At 45.9% G+C, this 12636-nt stretch overlaps 1 protein-coding gene across 2 annotated transcripts in view; it reads right to left on the reverse strand.

Moving 5' to 3' along the window:
- Nucleotides 1–12636, reverse strand: part of GARS1 (glycyl-tRNA synthetase 1) — a 39633-nt gene that overhangs the window by 15299 nt on the left and 11698 nt on the right. For both annotated transcript variants that reach the window (XM_066585500.1, XM_066585501.1), the window contains exons 2-6: nt 11728–11829; nt 6732–6834; nt 3926–4067; nt 2492–2580; nt 1418–1494 (exon numbers count right to left, since the gene is read on the reverse strand). In XM_066585500.1, the coding sequence (XP_066441597.1) occupies nt 1418–1494; nt 2492–2580; nt 3926–4067; nt 6732–6834; nt 11728–11829 (513 nt within the window). The remainder of the gene's footprint in view (nt 1–1417; nt 1495–2491; nt 2581–3925; nt 4068–6731; nt 6835–11727; nt 11830–12636) is intronic.

Here is a 12636-nt window from a genome sequence, read left to right on the forward strand (position 1 = left end):
ATAAATTGCTGACCAGATATTTCATGCAGACCCAAAAAATCATTGCTGGTCTTCCGCTGCTTACTCTGGTCTCAACAGGCAGGAATTCATCTATGAACGACTGCCTGTTTACTGTGAAAGGAGGAGGGGGGCTGGAGCGATCTCCAGCCCGCTCCGCCTCCATTTACTAAGCAATGATCACTTCTGTGTGAAAGCACTAGAGCCGCCATCATCACTGGGACGGCTGTCGGAGCGCTTTCACACGACCGTATGAGTTTTCAAGTTCTCGGCCGCACCGTAAAATTGCATGAAAGGTTATTTTTCTGCTCTCACAGCCAGCATTTTCTTACCTGTTCACACAAACCCTCACTCTGCCAAAATCCTTGGGGTGCCTTCCAATGCCTATATAGAGGCGCCTGTAAGCTTTTTGCAGCGTTGGACGCTGCTAAAATGCCTCCCCGTCCCTTTCTTTGTCCAACTCCCATAGGAGTCTATGGGAGCCACTGTCGCCGTATTTGGGGCAAAAGATAGCTCTAGAACTATCTTTTTGCCCGCCGTATATGCGTCGGCGGTTATTTTGGTTGCGCACGTTTTATTTTTCACGGTCTGATGTATTCACATACCATATATTCACCTGTGTGAACGAATGCATTGAAAACCAAGGGCTCAGATGGTCGCGTATATTGGTCAGCCGTAAAAACGCAACGTTTATGCACTCGTGTGAAAAATCCCTCAGGCTGACAGTCTAGTTCCTGCTCTAATGGGTGGAATAAGTGGTACTTCCAGTTTCAACCATTTAAGCCGCTGATCAACACGGTCAAAAGTGGTAAGATCAAAGGAGATTCTCCCCTTCAATCAAACCCCGGGTTTTCTATGATCGAGGACTGGGGAGGATTTCTGTGCAGTCAGCTCTGGTGTCCCAGAAAGTAACTCCATAGCTGTCTATACAATAAGCCTCTTAGGGGCACAACAAGTGACATAGGACATAATCCATTAGTATTCATATTGCAGAAGTATACGGATACTATAGATTAAAAAGTAAATACTTAAACACTATTATCTAAAATCCCAGAAGGAATTAAATGAAATTAATTTTATTCAAAAAAGGTCAGGGGAGGAAGTGCCGGCATCAGCTAGACTCCCATTTAAATCAATGGGAGAGCCATGCCGCTATGACCCTTCCTGCTTTACTGGTGGTCAGTGATGTTGCAATCCAGTCCTGACCAGTAGAGGAGCAGGAAGTGGAGAAGCAACGCTGCTCTCCCATTGATTTCCATAGGAATGAAGCCACGCATGCACTTCCTTTTATGTCCACTTAGGACATCGGCTGATGGATGGGAGTACTGAGCGGCAGGCACTAATCCATCAACTACTGATGACCTAGGATAGGTCAGCAAACAAATGAGCAGACAACCCCTTTAAGAGGTTAACGCCTCACCTGTGTCAAGACACTCTCCATCTCTGCTTTCTTCTCAGCTGTGCATTTCTTGTCTGACATCAGTTTCTGAAGATGGGCTACAGGAAAAAAGGAAAGTTTAGATTTGAATTATGAATCTGCAAAATTTTCAAAAGGAGCATTTACAAAATATAAACCGTAAATACGAACCAGCACTAGGTGGCGCTAAATGTATGCAGCATAGTAACAGACATGCCGAATCCAGTCTTCGGTCACTTATATCTATTGGTTTTGCAAATCTTACTTTTGAAACTTTGCAAGGCCGGACTGAAAAGGAGTTTAATGAAACTCCTATGTTATGCCCACTCCCCACCACCACCTCCTTCTGTCAGATGCTGATTGCCAGGTCCCTCTATATTCACAGTACCGCAGGTCTGTGTATCATTTGCATGTGAGATTCAGGTTAAAAAAAAAAAAAAAAACATTAAAACAGCCCTATGACAAAAGATCCTACATTAAAAAGGTATGTCAAACCATGCAAAAATCTGGTCATTAGGCACACTTAGGGAATGAGTTGCTATGGTGGAAATGCTGCTTTAATGACCTATCAGTAAGAGAGAATAACTTAGTGATCAGTGGTGTCCAACTGGTGGGAGATCCAGTGGGTGTCCCAAAGTACGGGCATCGGAGGACGCACACCGCGTACGTTCACTCCAACGGTAGCACTGGAGATAGTCGAGCGCTTAAATGCAGCTATCACCGGTAGTCCCAGCTAACAGAAAGATCAACGCTATGTTATTGAGATCAATGGGGGTCCCAGCAGTCAGACCCCAAACAATCACAAGTTCTCCCCTATCCTGTGGATAGCGAATACCTCGTTGTGGTTGATTAGCATCTACCTACATTCATTAGAAGACCTCCATATAAACCGTTCCCTACATAACATACTCCAACTCCAACAGAAAAGACCGTGGCATGCTCTAGCACACTGGATGAAAACTTTTTGCTCCCCAGCTGCTGCGAAACGACTCCCAGTATGTCCCGACGACCAAAGACCACCGCTACTCTACCAAACGCAGAGGCACATGGAGAAGCAGATACGGCAGGATTGCTTGCCTTTTAGAAGATGGTCGGCTCTGAAACACTCTCCGTTTTTGACATCTTTAACCATGAAATCTGCAAACTTGTCCACGTGTCCAGATGTCCTAAGAGAAAAATAAGAGGGTGAGCGCTAGTGAAACCACCAGGTGGCGAGGAGAGGAACGTCCCCTCATTACTATATGAGAGACGAGAACTAAAAGACCGATTAAAGAAGAGTATTTAGTAGTGAATATGAAAGAATTCACCCTCCTCCTCTGAAGTTAATATGGCTGCAGACTGTAAGAGAACTGCAACTTGTACTTTCACACAGGACCATAGTTCAGTGAATGGAGGCGGAGTACGCCAGAGATCTCTTCCAGCCAGTCGCCTCCATTCACTGTCAACAGGCAGTCCTTAAAAAAAAGAGCGCCTGCCTGTTTACACGGAGCAAGAAGTCGCTGACTAGGCGTTTCGTCCCAGAGAGCTGAAACCAAGCAACTAATGAGCAATTTCTCGCTCAGTGCCCTGCTGGATGCTGCATTTACATGCGACAACCCATCACCTACAAATCGCTCATTTGAGAGATGTGTTTCAACCAATGGTTGTTCCGTGTAAGTGTGTCCATACCCTCTTCTACCATCTTCAGGTTTTCAAGAGGAGGTGGTATTGGAGTAAAGGCCCATTTACACGGAGCGATGATCGCTCAAACAACAGTTTAAGCGACAGCTTTGAGCGATCATTTTGCATAAACTATTAAGTAGCTACTCAGCTACTTAAGAGCAATTTAGTGTGCAAATGAAGCCTTAGCTGAAAGCAGTTAATAGCCCGGTGGCTTTTATCTGCTTTCAGTTCCTTTGTTCTCCAACAGGAAACAATGCTATCAGCACTACCCGCAGAGAACTGCTGATAAGGCTAAACGATGATTTTTATGTTGGACTGAATTTAACGATCAGTTAGCAGGCCCGAGAAGTGCATGATGGCCGCCCGTTTAGACGCAACGATTATCGCTCAAACGATCGCTTTTTAGCGATTTTTGCGCGATCATCGCTCCGTGTAAAAGGGCCTCAAGACGCGACTACAGAATCAAACTACAGAGTGTCTGCAGCCTAGAATGATGAGGGCACACAGGTCTGCACTGGAGGCGCATACACAAAACTGTAGATTTTAATCAATACTATCTGAAAATTTCCTTTATTTTTTTGTATATGCAAGTGTCACAGAAGTTAATATAGCCTACTACAGCAGAAAGTCCATCAAGTTACACACTAATGTACTGCGAGAGGGCGCCACTTCCTAACCTAGAAGATCTCGAAGGTGCCCCCCCTCCACCCAGGTTGAACTCAGATGTATAAGATTTGTATAGCATGTCCAATCAAGGTGTTGTAAACGCTTTTGCAGGTAAATCCTCCCCCACCACATATTACTGTAAGTAGATACAGCAGCCATTGTTTCAGAGTAGCAGATTATTACTTTAGGACAGGCTCCGGGGTGAGCATGGTGCAGTCAATCTCCAGGATCTGCTCCTCTTGTATAAAGTGGTGTCTCCATGTCTGGATGATATTGTTCTTCAAAGCACAGCCAACAGGTCCGAAGTCATAGAGCCCACTGACCCCTGTGAGTAGAAGAGCAGCACAAACCATTAACCAAGTCCAATGCAGATACTGGATCAACGACAACGCAAGTACAAGTCCGCATTGTAACAATATGGCCCCTTCATAGGAAGCCGCTATACAGGGTGTCCTTCTCAACCAGTCTGAGGAGGGGGCGCTCGGTGTACACGCACACCACATCTCCTTACGGTCATAAAAGCAGAATTACAGACCAGATTGTGGGCCAGATTAGCAGACTATTACTAGAACTGCCCTGCAGCAGAGCCACATTGGGGTCAGAGTTGGCGGGTATCGCATCCATGTACATCAATTGGAGCAGCGCCTTCTATTAACACTTCCAGCTCTGATCCCAATGCAGACGTCCGGAGGGGCCCCACTGATCAACTACTGATTACCAACCCTGACTATTTGTCATTAAAAGCAAATTCTAGAAAACCCCGTTAAGCTTTACTTGTTAAACCCTAGACTATTAATCTGAAGCCAGCAGGGCTCCCTATGTGTAGTGGAACTACAACTGCATGCATGCCCTGAGCAGCTGTACTTTAGCTTGGTATAACCCTTTTTAAGTTCTAAGATTCTAAGCTACAAGATAAGGGATAACTTGCTGATTGGTGGGGGGGGTCGCACTGCCAAGACCTCCACCAATCTCGGGAACGAAAGTCCTGCCCTGCTTCTCACTGTGAGGCTTACTTCTCCCCCCGTAGTGACATCATAATGAAAGGAGCGCGCCATTTCAATGGGGCTGATGGGAATAGCTGAGCAGCACCTGCTTGGGTATCTCTGCAGTCCCACTGAAGGTTAACGGAGAGTATTGCACTTGTGCAAACAGCACTTCACTCAGTCGCCTCCTCACTGCAGGCGGTACAGTGAGGAAAACGGGGGCACACGACCCCCAATCTAAAGATCGGTGGGGGTCCCACCTATCAGCAAGTTATTCCCTGTTTTGTGGATAGAGGATAAGTTGCAATGTTATCCTTTTCCCGGTATAGCGCACTTTTATCTTTAATTAAAAAGCTAACAGCTAGAAAACTAATTAATAAAAAGCCTACTATGTGAAGAATTTCCTGTAATCTTGTGTGGCTTGGGTTGATGCATAGAAAGTTACCCTCAGCACCAAATAACTCCCAGCATAAATTAAAGGAAATGTAATTACAGAGGGATCACACCCTGGGAGGTCATCTCAACCCCCTGAAAATGAGCTGCAGTAATAAGACACAGACACTAGAGGGCCATGTGAGCTGTGTAACAACTTCTACAGATCATGTACTCCCACCTACACAGGGTGTTACCCAAGAAATGGATTTGAAGGGTTGCACAGGGTTGGAAAATTAAGCCATTCATCTAAAAACAGCACCACACCTGTCCACAGGTTCTGGGCAGTATTGCAGCTCAGCTTCATTCGTGTCAACGGAGCTGCAATACCAAATTCAACCTGTTAATTCATGTGGTGCCATTTCTGGAAGGGCGCAGCCATGCTTTTCTAACCCCAAGCAACCTCTTTACAGCAGTCCCAACAGCTGAGGGTTTGTTTCACTTCTGTCTAGTCTACATAATCTTTGGCAGTAAACACATTTTGCTGCGGAATCCGCGGCCAGCGTCCGCACAGAGGATCCGCAGCAAATACCGTTCAAAGCATGCTATGTAGACTCGCTTTTTCCTTCAGGCCCACAAAAACGAATTGCTCTGTTTTGGTGCAATTCTGTAGCCCATCCGCAACTGACATTGCGGATAGGCCGCGGGTACTCGTGTCATCTCTTAGCGATGGCGCGGGGGGGAAAAAAAATCTTTACTGCGCATGACCGATAACGAGCGTCCGCAGTCATCCACAGTACAGAAGAAACAGGTACATGAGGTCACCGGCTGCAGTCAGAGCCGGAATCCGCTGCGGTAACCGCATGCGTAATTTGGCCCTGCCATGTGCAGGTGGCCTAATGCAGTTTAGCTAAACTGATACATTGGAACAAACTCTCAGGACAAGAGAGAGATTTTGGCTGCTGCTGTGTTCATATCCAGTATGGACAATTCTCTGAGCTGACTGTAACAAATCTTCAGCTCTGAGAAGTAATGGGTCAGGACAGGTTTTCAGCCACTGAAACAAGAATGTTCCCAGTCACTGACAGCAAGCAGAGTAACTGATATGTCTTCAGCTTCTCTGCTCCTACGAGATGCAGATATTATGTGATTGCAATTTAAAAGGGTTGCACCAGAATTAACTTTCATCATTTACCCACAGGATAGTTGATGAGACCGATTGGTGGGGTCCCGTGTCCCCTTATCACTGCGGGGATGCTTCTTCCACCTACAGAGACGTCAGATTGCATGGAACGACGGGACGTATATCTGCTGCTCCATTCACTTCAGAAGGGCTGATAGTAGCCGAGGGCTTGCATTACCATCTCAGGCAGTCCTATCGAGCATGAATGGAACAGCAATGCACATGTGTGAGCGCCGCGCCATTCAATCTCCTCCTCGCTGCAGTGTAGAGTAAAGGGGACACAGGACTCCTGTTCTCAGAATCAGTGAGAGTCTCAGCAGGGAGACCCCCAACAATCAACCGTTTATCACCTATTTTACAGACAGGTGATAAATGGTCAATTCTGGTAGAGCCCCTTTAGGCAAATTTATTAAAAAACCCAAGTAAACATCTTCAACGCTAAAGCTCGTACCTCCATATATAGCAAAGGCCTGGTCGTAAAAAAAACGTCTTTTCAGGGTGTCCTCCATCTTGGTTCGGTCCACAATGTCATCCTTGGGTTGCAAAGACAATTCCTACATTATAAGAAAAAAAAAGTACAGCCTTAAAAGCTGCGCTCACAATTCTGCTGGTTGTTAATGGAAACAGTCAGCAAGCTGGTCACTGGACGTCTCCTTAAACAGCTTATATCTTAACTTCTATAATGCATTGGGGGAGTTAAGGCCCACTTACACGCAACGATTATTGCTCAAAATTGGCTCAAACTGTGTCTTTTGAGCAATAATCGTTGCGTGTAAATGCTGCCATCAATTACTTTCGGCCAAACAATGATTTTTAGGCGAGCATAAAATCCATTGTTTGACTGGTGAGCTGAGAGCAGAGACTGCAGTTTGTGTTCTCCACAGGCGAGCTGATTACATTGTATTCAGCTTGCTGCCCACAGACAGAACAAAGAGGCTGTATGCAGAGAACCGACCACCTGTTGTTCCCTGCATACAGCTCCTGAAGGCTCGTTTTCATGCAAATGAAGGTAATAAGCTGCTAATGGGCATTAGTGCCCATTTGTGGTTTATGCAAAACAATTGCTAAAATGGTCACTCATCCTATCCCCTTTGAACCAATTTTAGCGATCATCTTTGCATGTAAATGGGCCTTTAGTTTTATGTAAAGATGAAGCCTCCCAGAATGCAGATCATTAGGAAAATCTACATAGACCTTAGACAAGATGGGGATTTCAGCTCTGAAGCCTGCAGAATTGTGACCATAGAACAGGCTGCATAGTATGAAGGCAGAATATGACAGTTGGTGTCCATCTGAAGTAGAGCAGGAAGGAGTTTAAGAAGTTTTGTCAGGGATTAGTGTAATTGCCGGGCGCTGGCTTTATATTTCTTAGGCTAGCAGCCACTCCATGGTTACAGGACGTAATAAGCAGCTCTAGCCGTCACCGCCATCGTATAGTCTACATATAGCATTATGCTACACGACTCGTCCTATACAGATCCGGAGGAACAGGTCTAAGGGAAGGTTCATACATTGTGGATTTCGCTCTGAAATCTGGCAGTAATGTACAAGTCAGTAAAATTTAAGTGAAAGGAGTGTAACCAACCCCATTTACAGAGGGCAGAGACACAGCATGGAATTCATTCATTGCAATGCAGGGAGTGCGAAAATATCTGTGCGATCGCAGAACTCAATGTACGGACATAACCTTATACTCCAATCACATCCAAAGCTGCATTCACTATTCTGGCATGTTCATAGGAACTCCAGGAACTCACAGGCACTCCCGCTAGTATGTACAGAGCATGCTCTGTTGTGCTGCACTGTGGAGGATGCAGTGTTCACATCAACCCCCAATCGATCAAAGCTTTAAGCATTTACATAAAGTGTGACAAATTAAAGGGGTTCCACTATTTCTAGGTATAGAAGACCTATCCTTAGCAGATTAACCGGCATCCTCCGCTCTGGACCTCCAACGATCAGCTGTTTCCTCAGGCTGGTCACTGTGTGTACTGAGCAGTCTTTCTGCCAGAAGCCTACAGCTCCATACACTGCATAGTGGTCCTGGCTGGTATTACATGCCTATTCACTTCAATGGGATTCGGCATGCAATACCAAGCTGGACCGCTGTGTAGTGTAGAGGGATTTGTCTTACCAGCAGAGAGATGGCTCTGTACATAATCACTGGCCTGGGGGAACAGCTGACTGCTGGGGTTCCAGAGCAGTGGACCCCCATTGAGCCATCGATGACCTATTCTGAGGATAGGTCTTTAATAGGCAGAATTGGAAGAACTCCTTTAACCTCTTAAGGACCAGGCTGTTTTGTACCTTAAAGGCCAGACACTTTTTAGGGATTTTACTGCCCTACTTTATTTCCTTCAGCTAACAAAATAATTTTTGCTGCGTTTTTTCCCTCTGTGACATATGGGGTTATTTTAATATTTTTTTCACTGCCTTTTTTTTCCTTTTTCAGCTATATTGGAGGTAAAAAGCTAAAAAAAAAAGTTTTTAAAGTTTATTTTAATTTTTTTTTTAAATTGTAAATTCACGCTAAAATAAAGTACAAGAATGGGTTCCTCATTTTTTTTCATTTTGATATATAAAATATGTATGTTTCGGATTACAGGGTGCATACGATGGCGGTTTTGGTTGGTGTCAGCTTCCGGTCAATTTCTTTATTTATGTATTTTTATTTTATTCTGTAATTTTTTATTTTTTTTACTTATTCCTGTAACTATTTTTTTTTACCATCTATGACCCCCAGGACATCATATAAGGCCTCTAGAGGTCATTCACATTTTTTTTTTATTCCACACTTTTCCACTGCAGCTGCGGCATCCATAGGAACTGCAATGATAGGAGCCTTAGTTACAGAGAAAAAAATCTCCCCGCACTGACAACAGTTACTACAAGAGCTGATCAGGGTTAGCTAGGACCCTGCAGCTCGGCTGTAACAAAGAGCACCCGACGGTCAAGTGGTCAGTGGGTCACGCAGTGGAAAAAACACTTCTACTTAGTACACAGTGCTCATTGAGAGCTATGTATCTGGGAAAGGAGAAGGCAGAAGCTGTTAAAAACTGCTTTGCCCTTCTCCTCTGGGTCCTTAGCTGTGTCTGACAGCCGAGGACCCGACCTGCTTGTTTGATTGCAGCAGAGGTTGTAATCCCGCGCTGTATTTTTGCTATCAGACCAAGAGTCGTATATTTACCACGCTTGGTCCTTAAAAGGTTAAACTCAAGATAACGGGGCAAAATATTTAGCATGAACACATACTGTAACGTGGTGTGTAAACACATTGCCAACATCCTTCAGTGCAGCTTCGTATGTGACTGGAGCACAAGAAACTTAGTGAGCAAACTTGTGCAAGATTATAAGTAGATTTAATTGGTAAATCTTGCTTAAAGGGGTACCCTCATTATATGAAGTAGCAGTGTATAGAAAGAAATGCCATCACTGTATGATCATGGGGGTCCAACGTTGGATGCCTCTTCCCCCTCCATCCCAATAAATATGAGAACGAGGCAGCAGCTCTGTTTCAGATCCAGATGCAGTTCTCTGCACAGCTGAGGTGGACCCCTACCGATCATAAAGTGATTGCCTCCCTGGTGATATGCCATCATTTAGGAGATGGGAATATCCCTTTTAAGGTGGAATTCCTACCTCATCCTTAATAAGACCCCTCCCCCTTTATTGAGGTTCCTCCCATCAGACTATTTACAGCAGTTATTTGAGTCTCTCATTTATAATCATTCTGTCCTCACTATGAGGGCTTATTCAGACGAACGTATATCGGCCGGGTATTCATGCCGGCCGATATACGGCGTCTCTCTCTGCAGGAGGAGGAAGCTGGAAGAGCCGGGAGCAGTGCACTGAGCTCCCCCCCCCCCCCCCCCCCCCTCTGCTGGCACCATTTGCAATAAGAGGAGGCAGGGCGGAGCCAAGTTCCACGAGTTAGCTCCGCCCTCTCCCATTGCAAATAGTGCCGAGAGGCAGAGAGGGGGCGGGAGCTCAGTGCATTGCTCCCAGCTCTTCCAGCTTCCTCCTCCTGCAGAGAGGGACGCCGTATATCGGCCGGCGTGAATACGCGGCCAATATACGGTCGTCTGAATAAGCCTTAATGGAAACAGATTCTGTGCGAGGACTTCATGCTGAGCTTGTGCTAATATATACAGTGGCCAAATGAGCAAGCACCGCTGCAGTGTAAAGCATGTGGGAGGGATTTCAAATGACCTCATATTTCAAAACACACTGCAGCCAAGTTGGAGCCAATGCTCATAGCTGTACAGCATTAGATAAGGCCGGTTCCACATCTGCGGGAGAACCTCCGTCCGAATGTTCCGTCGCAGTTCCGAATGCAAATATTGGAAGAAAAAAAAAAAAAAAAAACCTTTATTGCTGCACTTCTTCCGTCCCAAAGTTGGGCAGAAAGTATATGGACCTCATTATAGTCAATAGGGTCCACCCGGCGCTGTTCAGATCTGTCCAAAGACGGAACCGTTCAGCTGCAGGAATTCCCTCGAATGGAGCAGGAAAACGGAATCCCTAGCACGGGGGTGAAAGCTCCCCTAGGCCACTCTCACAGCGTTCAAAACGTACAAGGCTCCCATTCATTTCAATAGAGCGTTGCAGGCCTGCGTTCGATTGAGGCGTTTTCTAACATCGTGATTTTTGAGTGCAGTCTGCTCTATTTTACTACGATTAACGCACCTCATCACCCATCACAATATGGGGTGCGTTAAAACCCGCCATCGGGGACAGTAACCTGCATTCAAAATCGGCGTTAAAATCACGGCATTTTACAAACGGAATTCGTTAGAGCGGCCCAAGGCCATGCGTTTTATTCAGTTTTAAACGCAGCGCTGAACGCTGCCAAACGCTACCATTGATTTCAACGGGGCTTCTCAAAGATGCGCTAAAATGCAGAATTTTAACTAAAAGATTTTTAGTCTGTTCTAGTTTCAGGCGTTTCAGCGTTCTAAAACGCGATGCGTCGCCCATTGTGGAATGTGCTTACAGCATTTCTGACCGTACTATTACACACAGGGTGACCAGCAGACGTTCCTTAGCACAGATACACTGAAGCGTGTGCCTGTACGTCAGTCCGGGGCGCACAACTTCCAGCAGTTTGTCGAAGGTGCACGCCGACATACGGCTGAAGGCTATAAACCTCTCCGGGTGCTGACGCACTTCGCAGTAGAGGCTTGTGAAGTGGCCTTTATGGCCTCGCTGTGACACCAGAGGATGAACCCAGAACCTCCGCTTCTTCCTTCTGGGCTCTTCCTCCGGCATCAGACAGGGTAGTACACTGGGACCAGCCACAACCCCGGCCAGCGACAGACCACAACTAGCACTCAACTAAGCTCAATGGCCGCTGTGCGAGCGCTCATCTGACTGGGTCGGCTTAGTAATGGCATTATCAGCTTGCTTGACTTTTACAAGCGCATGTGTGAAAGCAGCCCAAGTCTTACCTTGGCTTCCAAGATTCTTTTTCTGGCCTTCAGTTCCGCCACGGCCCTGTCCACATCCACCTGCGGGGCGTTCTCCTCCTTCAGCTTTCGGACAGCGTCACCCTACAAAGTGGAGCAAGAAGAGAAGGTCTCAGATAGGTCTCCTATTACAGAACATCTCATCAAGGGGGTCTGCATTCATACTGAGCAGCATTTTTGGAAGACAGCCTGCAGTGTAAATCATGACGTTTCACTCTTTTTGCTTTTGTAAGGTCCATATTCTCCTGCGGTCTAGAATCTATACATACGCTGTAACATATGCGTGTCAGACAGATGTGCGGAGATGTAACCACTGCTGGCTGCACTCAGAACTGAAAAATGATACAAAACATCAACAAAGTAACTTTGATGACTAAACAACTTCATTCTATAAACTTTCCGCCCCTAAGTAATAGTACAGCCCTGCTACGTACCGGAGGAGTCTCCTAGCCAACCAGAGACGACCCGCTGGGTGACTAGTGCCCGGCAATGTGTCACACTCAGGGACAGAGGCGCCGTAGATCTGCTTATACTGCAGCTAATGAGCTAAATCTGGCGGTTTTACATCCTAATCCGATGAGCGTGCAGAATGGCCCCGCTGTAGGCAGCTGCTGGGCTTGTTGCAATGTATCGGTGCAGATAAGAGCTACAAGCCTGGAGTCCAGGTAAGAAAAGTTGGAGGATCATCTGTACGGAGACAATGCAACAAACTCCGTTGTGCGAGGCGGACAGATTCTTTTTAGGCTTTCATTCTGCATGTGAAGGTGAATATATTCACATGGGTGATTTTTCCGTGTGTATTTCAGACTGAAAAACCATCGGTCCAAAACTGCACACGGGCTTTTTTTCTTTACTCTAATAGTTTGCGGTAAACACAAAAAAAAAAAAAAC

The sequence above is a fragment of the Eleutherodactylus coqui genome, chromosome 12 (assembly GCF_035609145.1).
Source record: "Eleutherodactylus coqui strain aEleCoq1 chromosome 12, aEleCoq1.hap1, whole genome shotgun sequence".
NCBI lineage: Eukaryota > Metazoa > Chordata > Amphibia > Anura > Eleutherodactylidae > Eleutherodactylus > Eleutherodactylus coqui.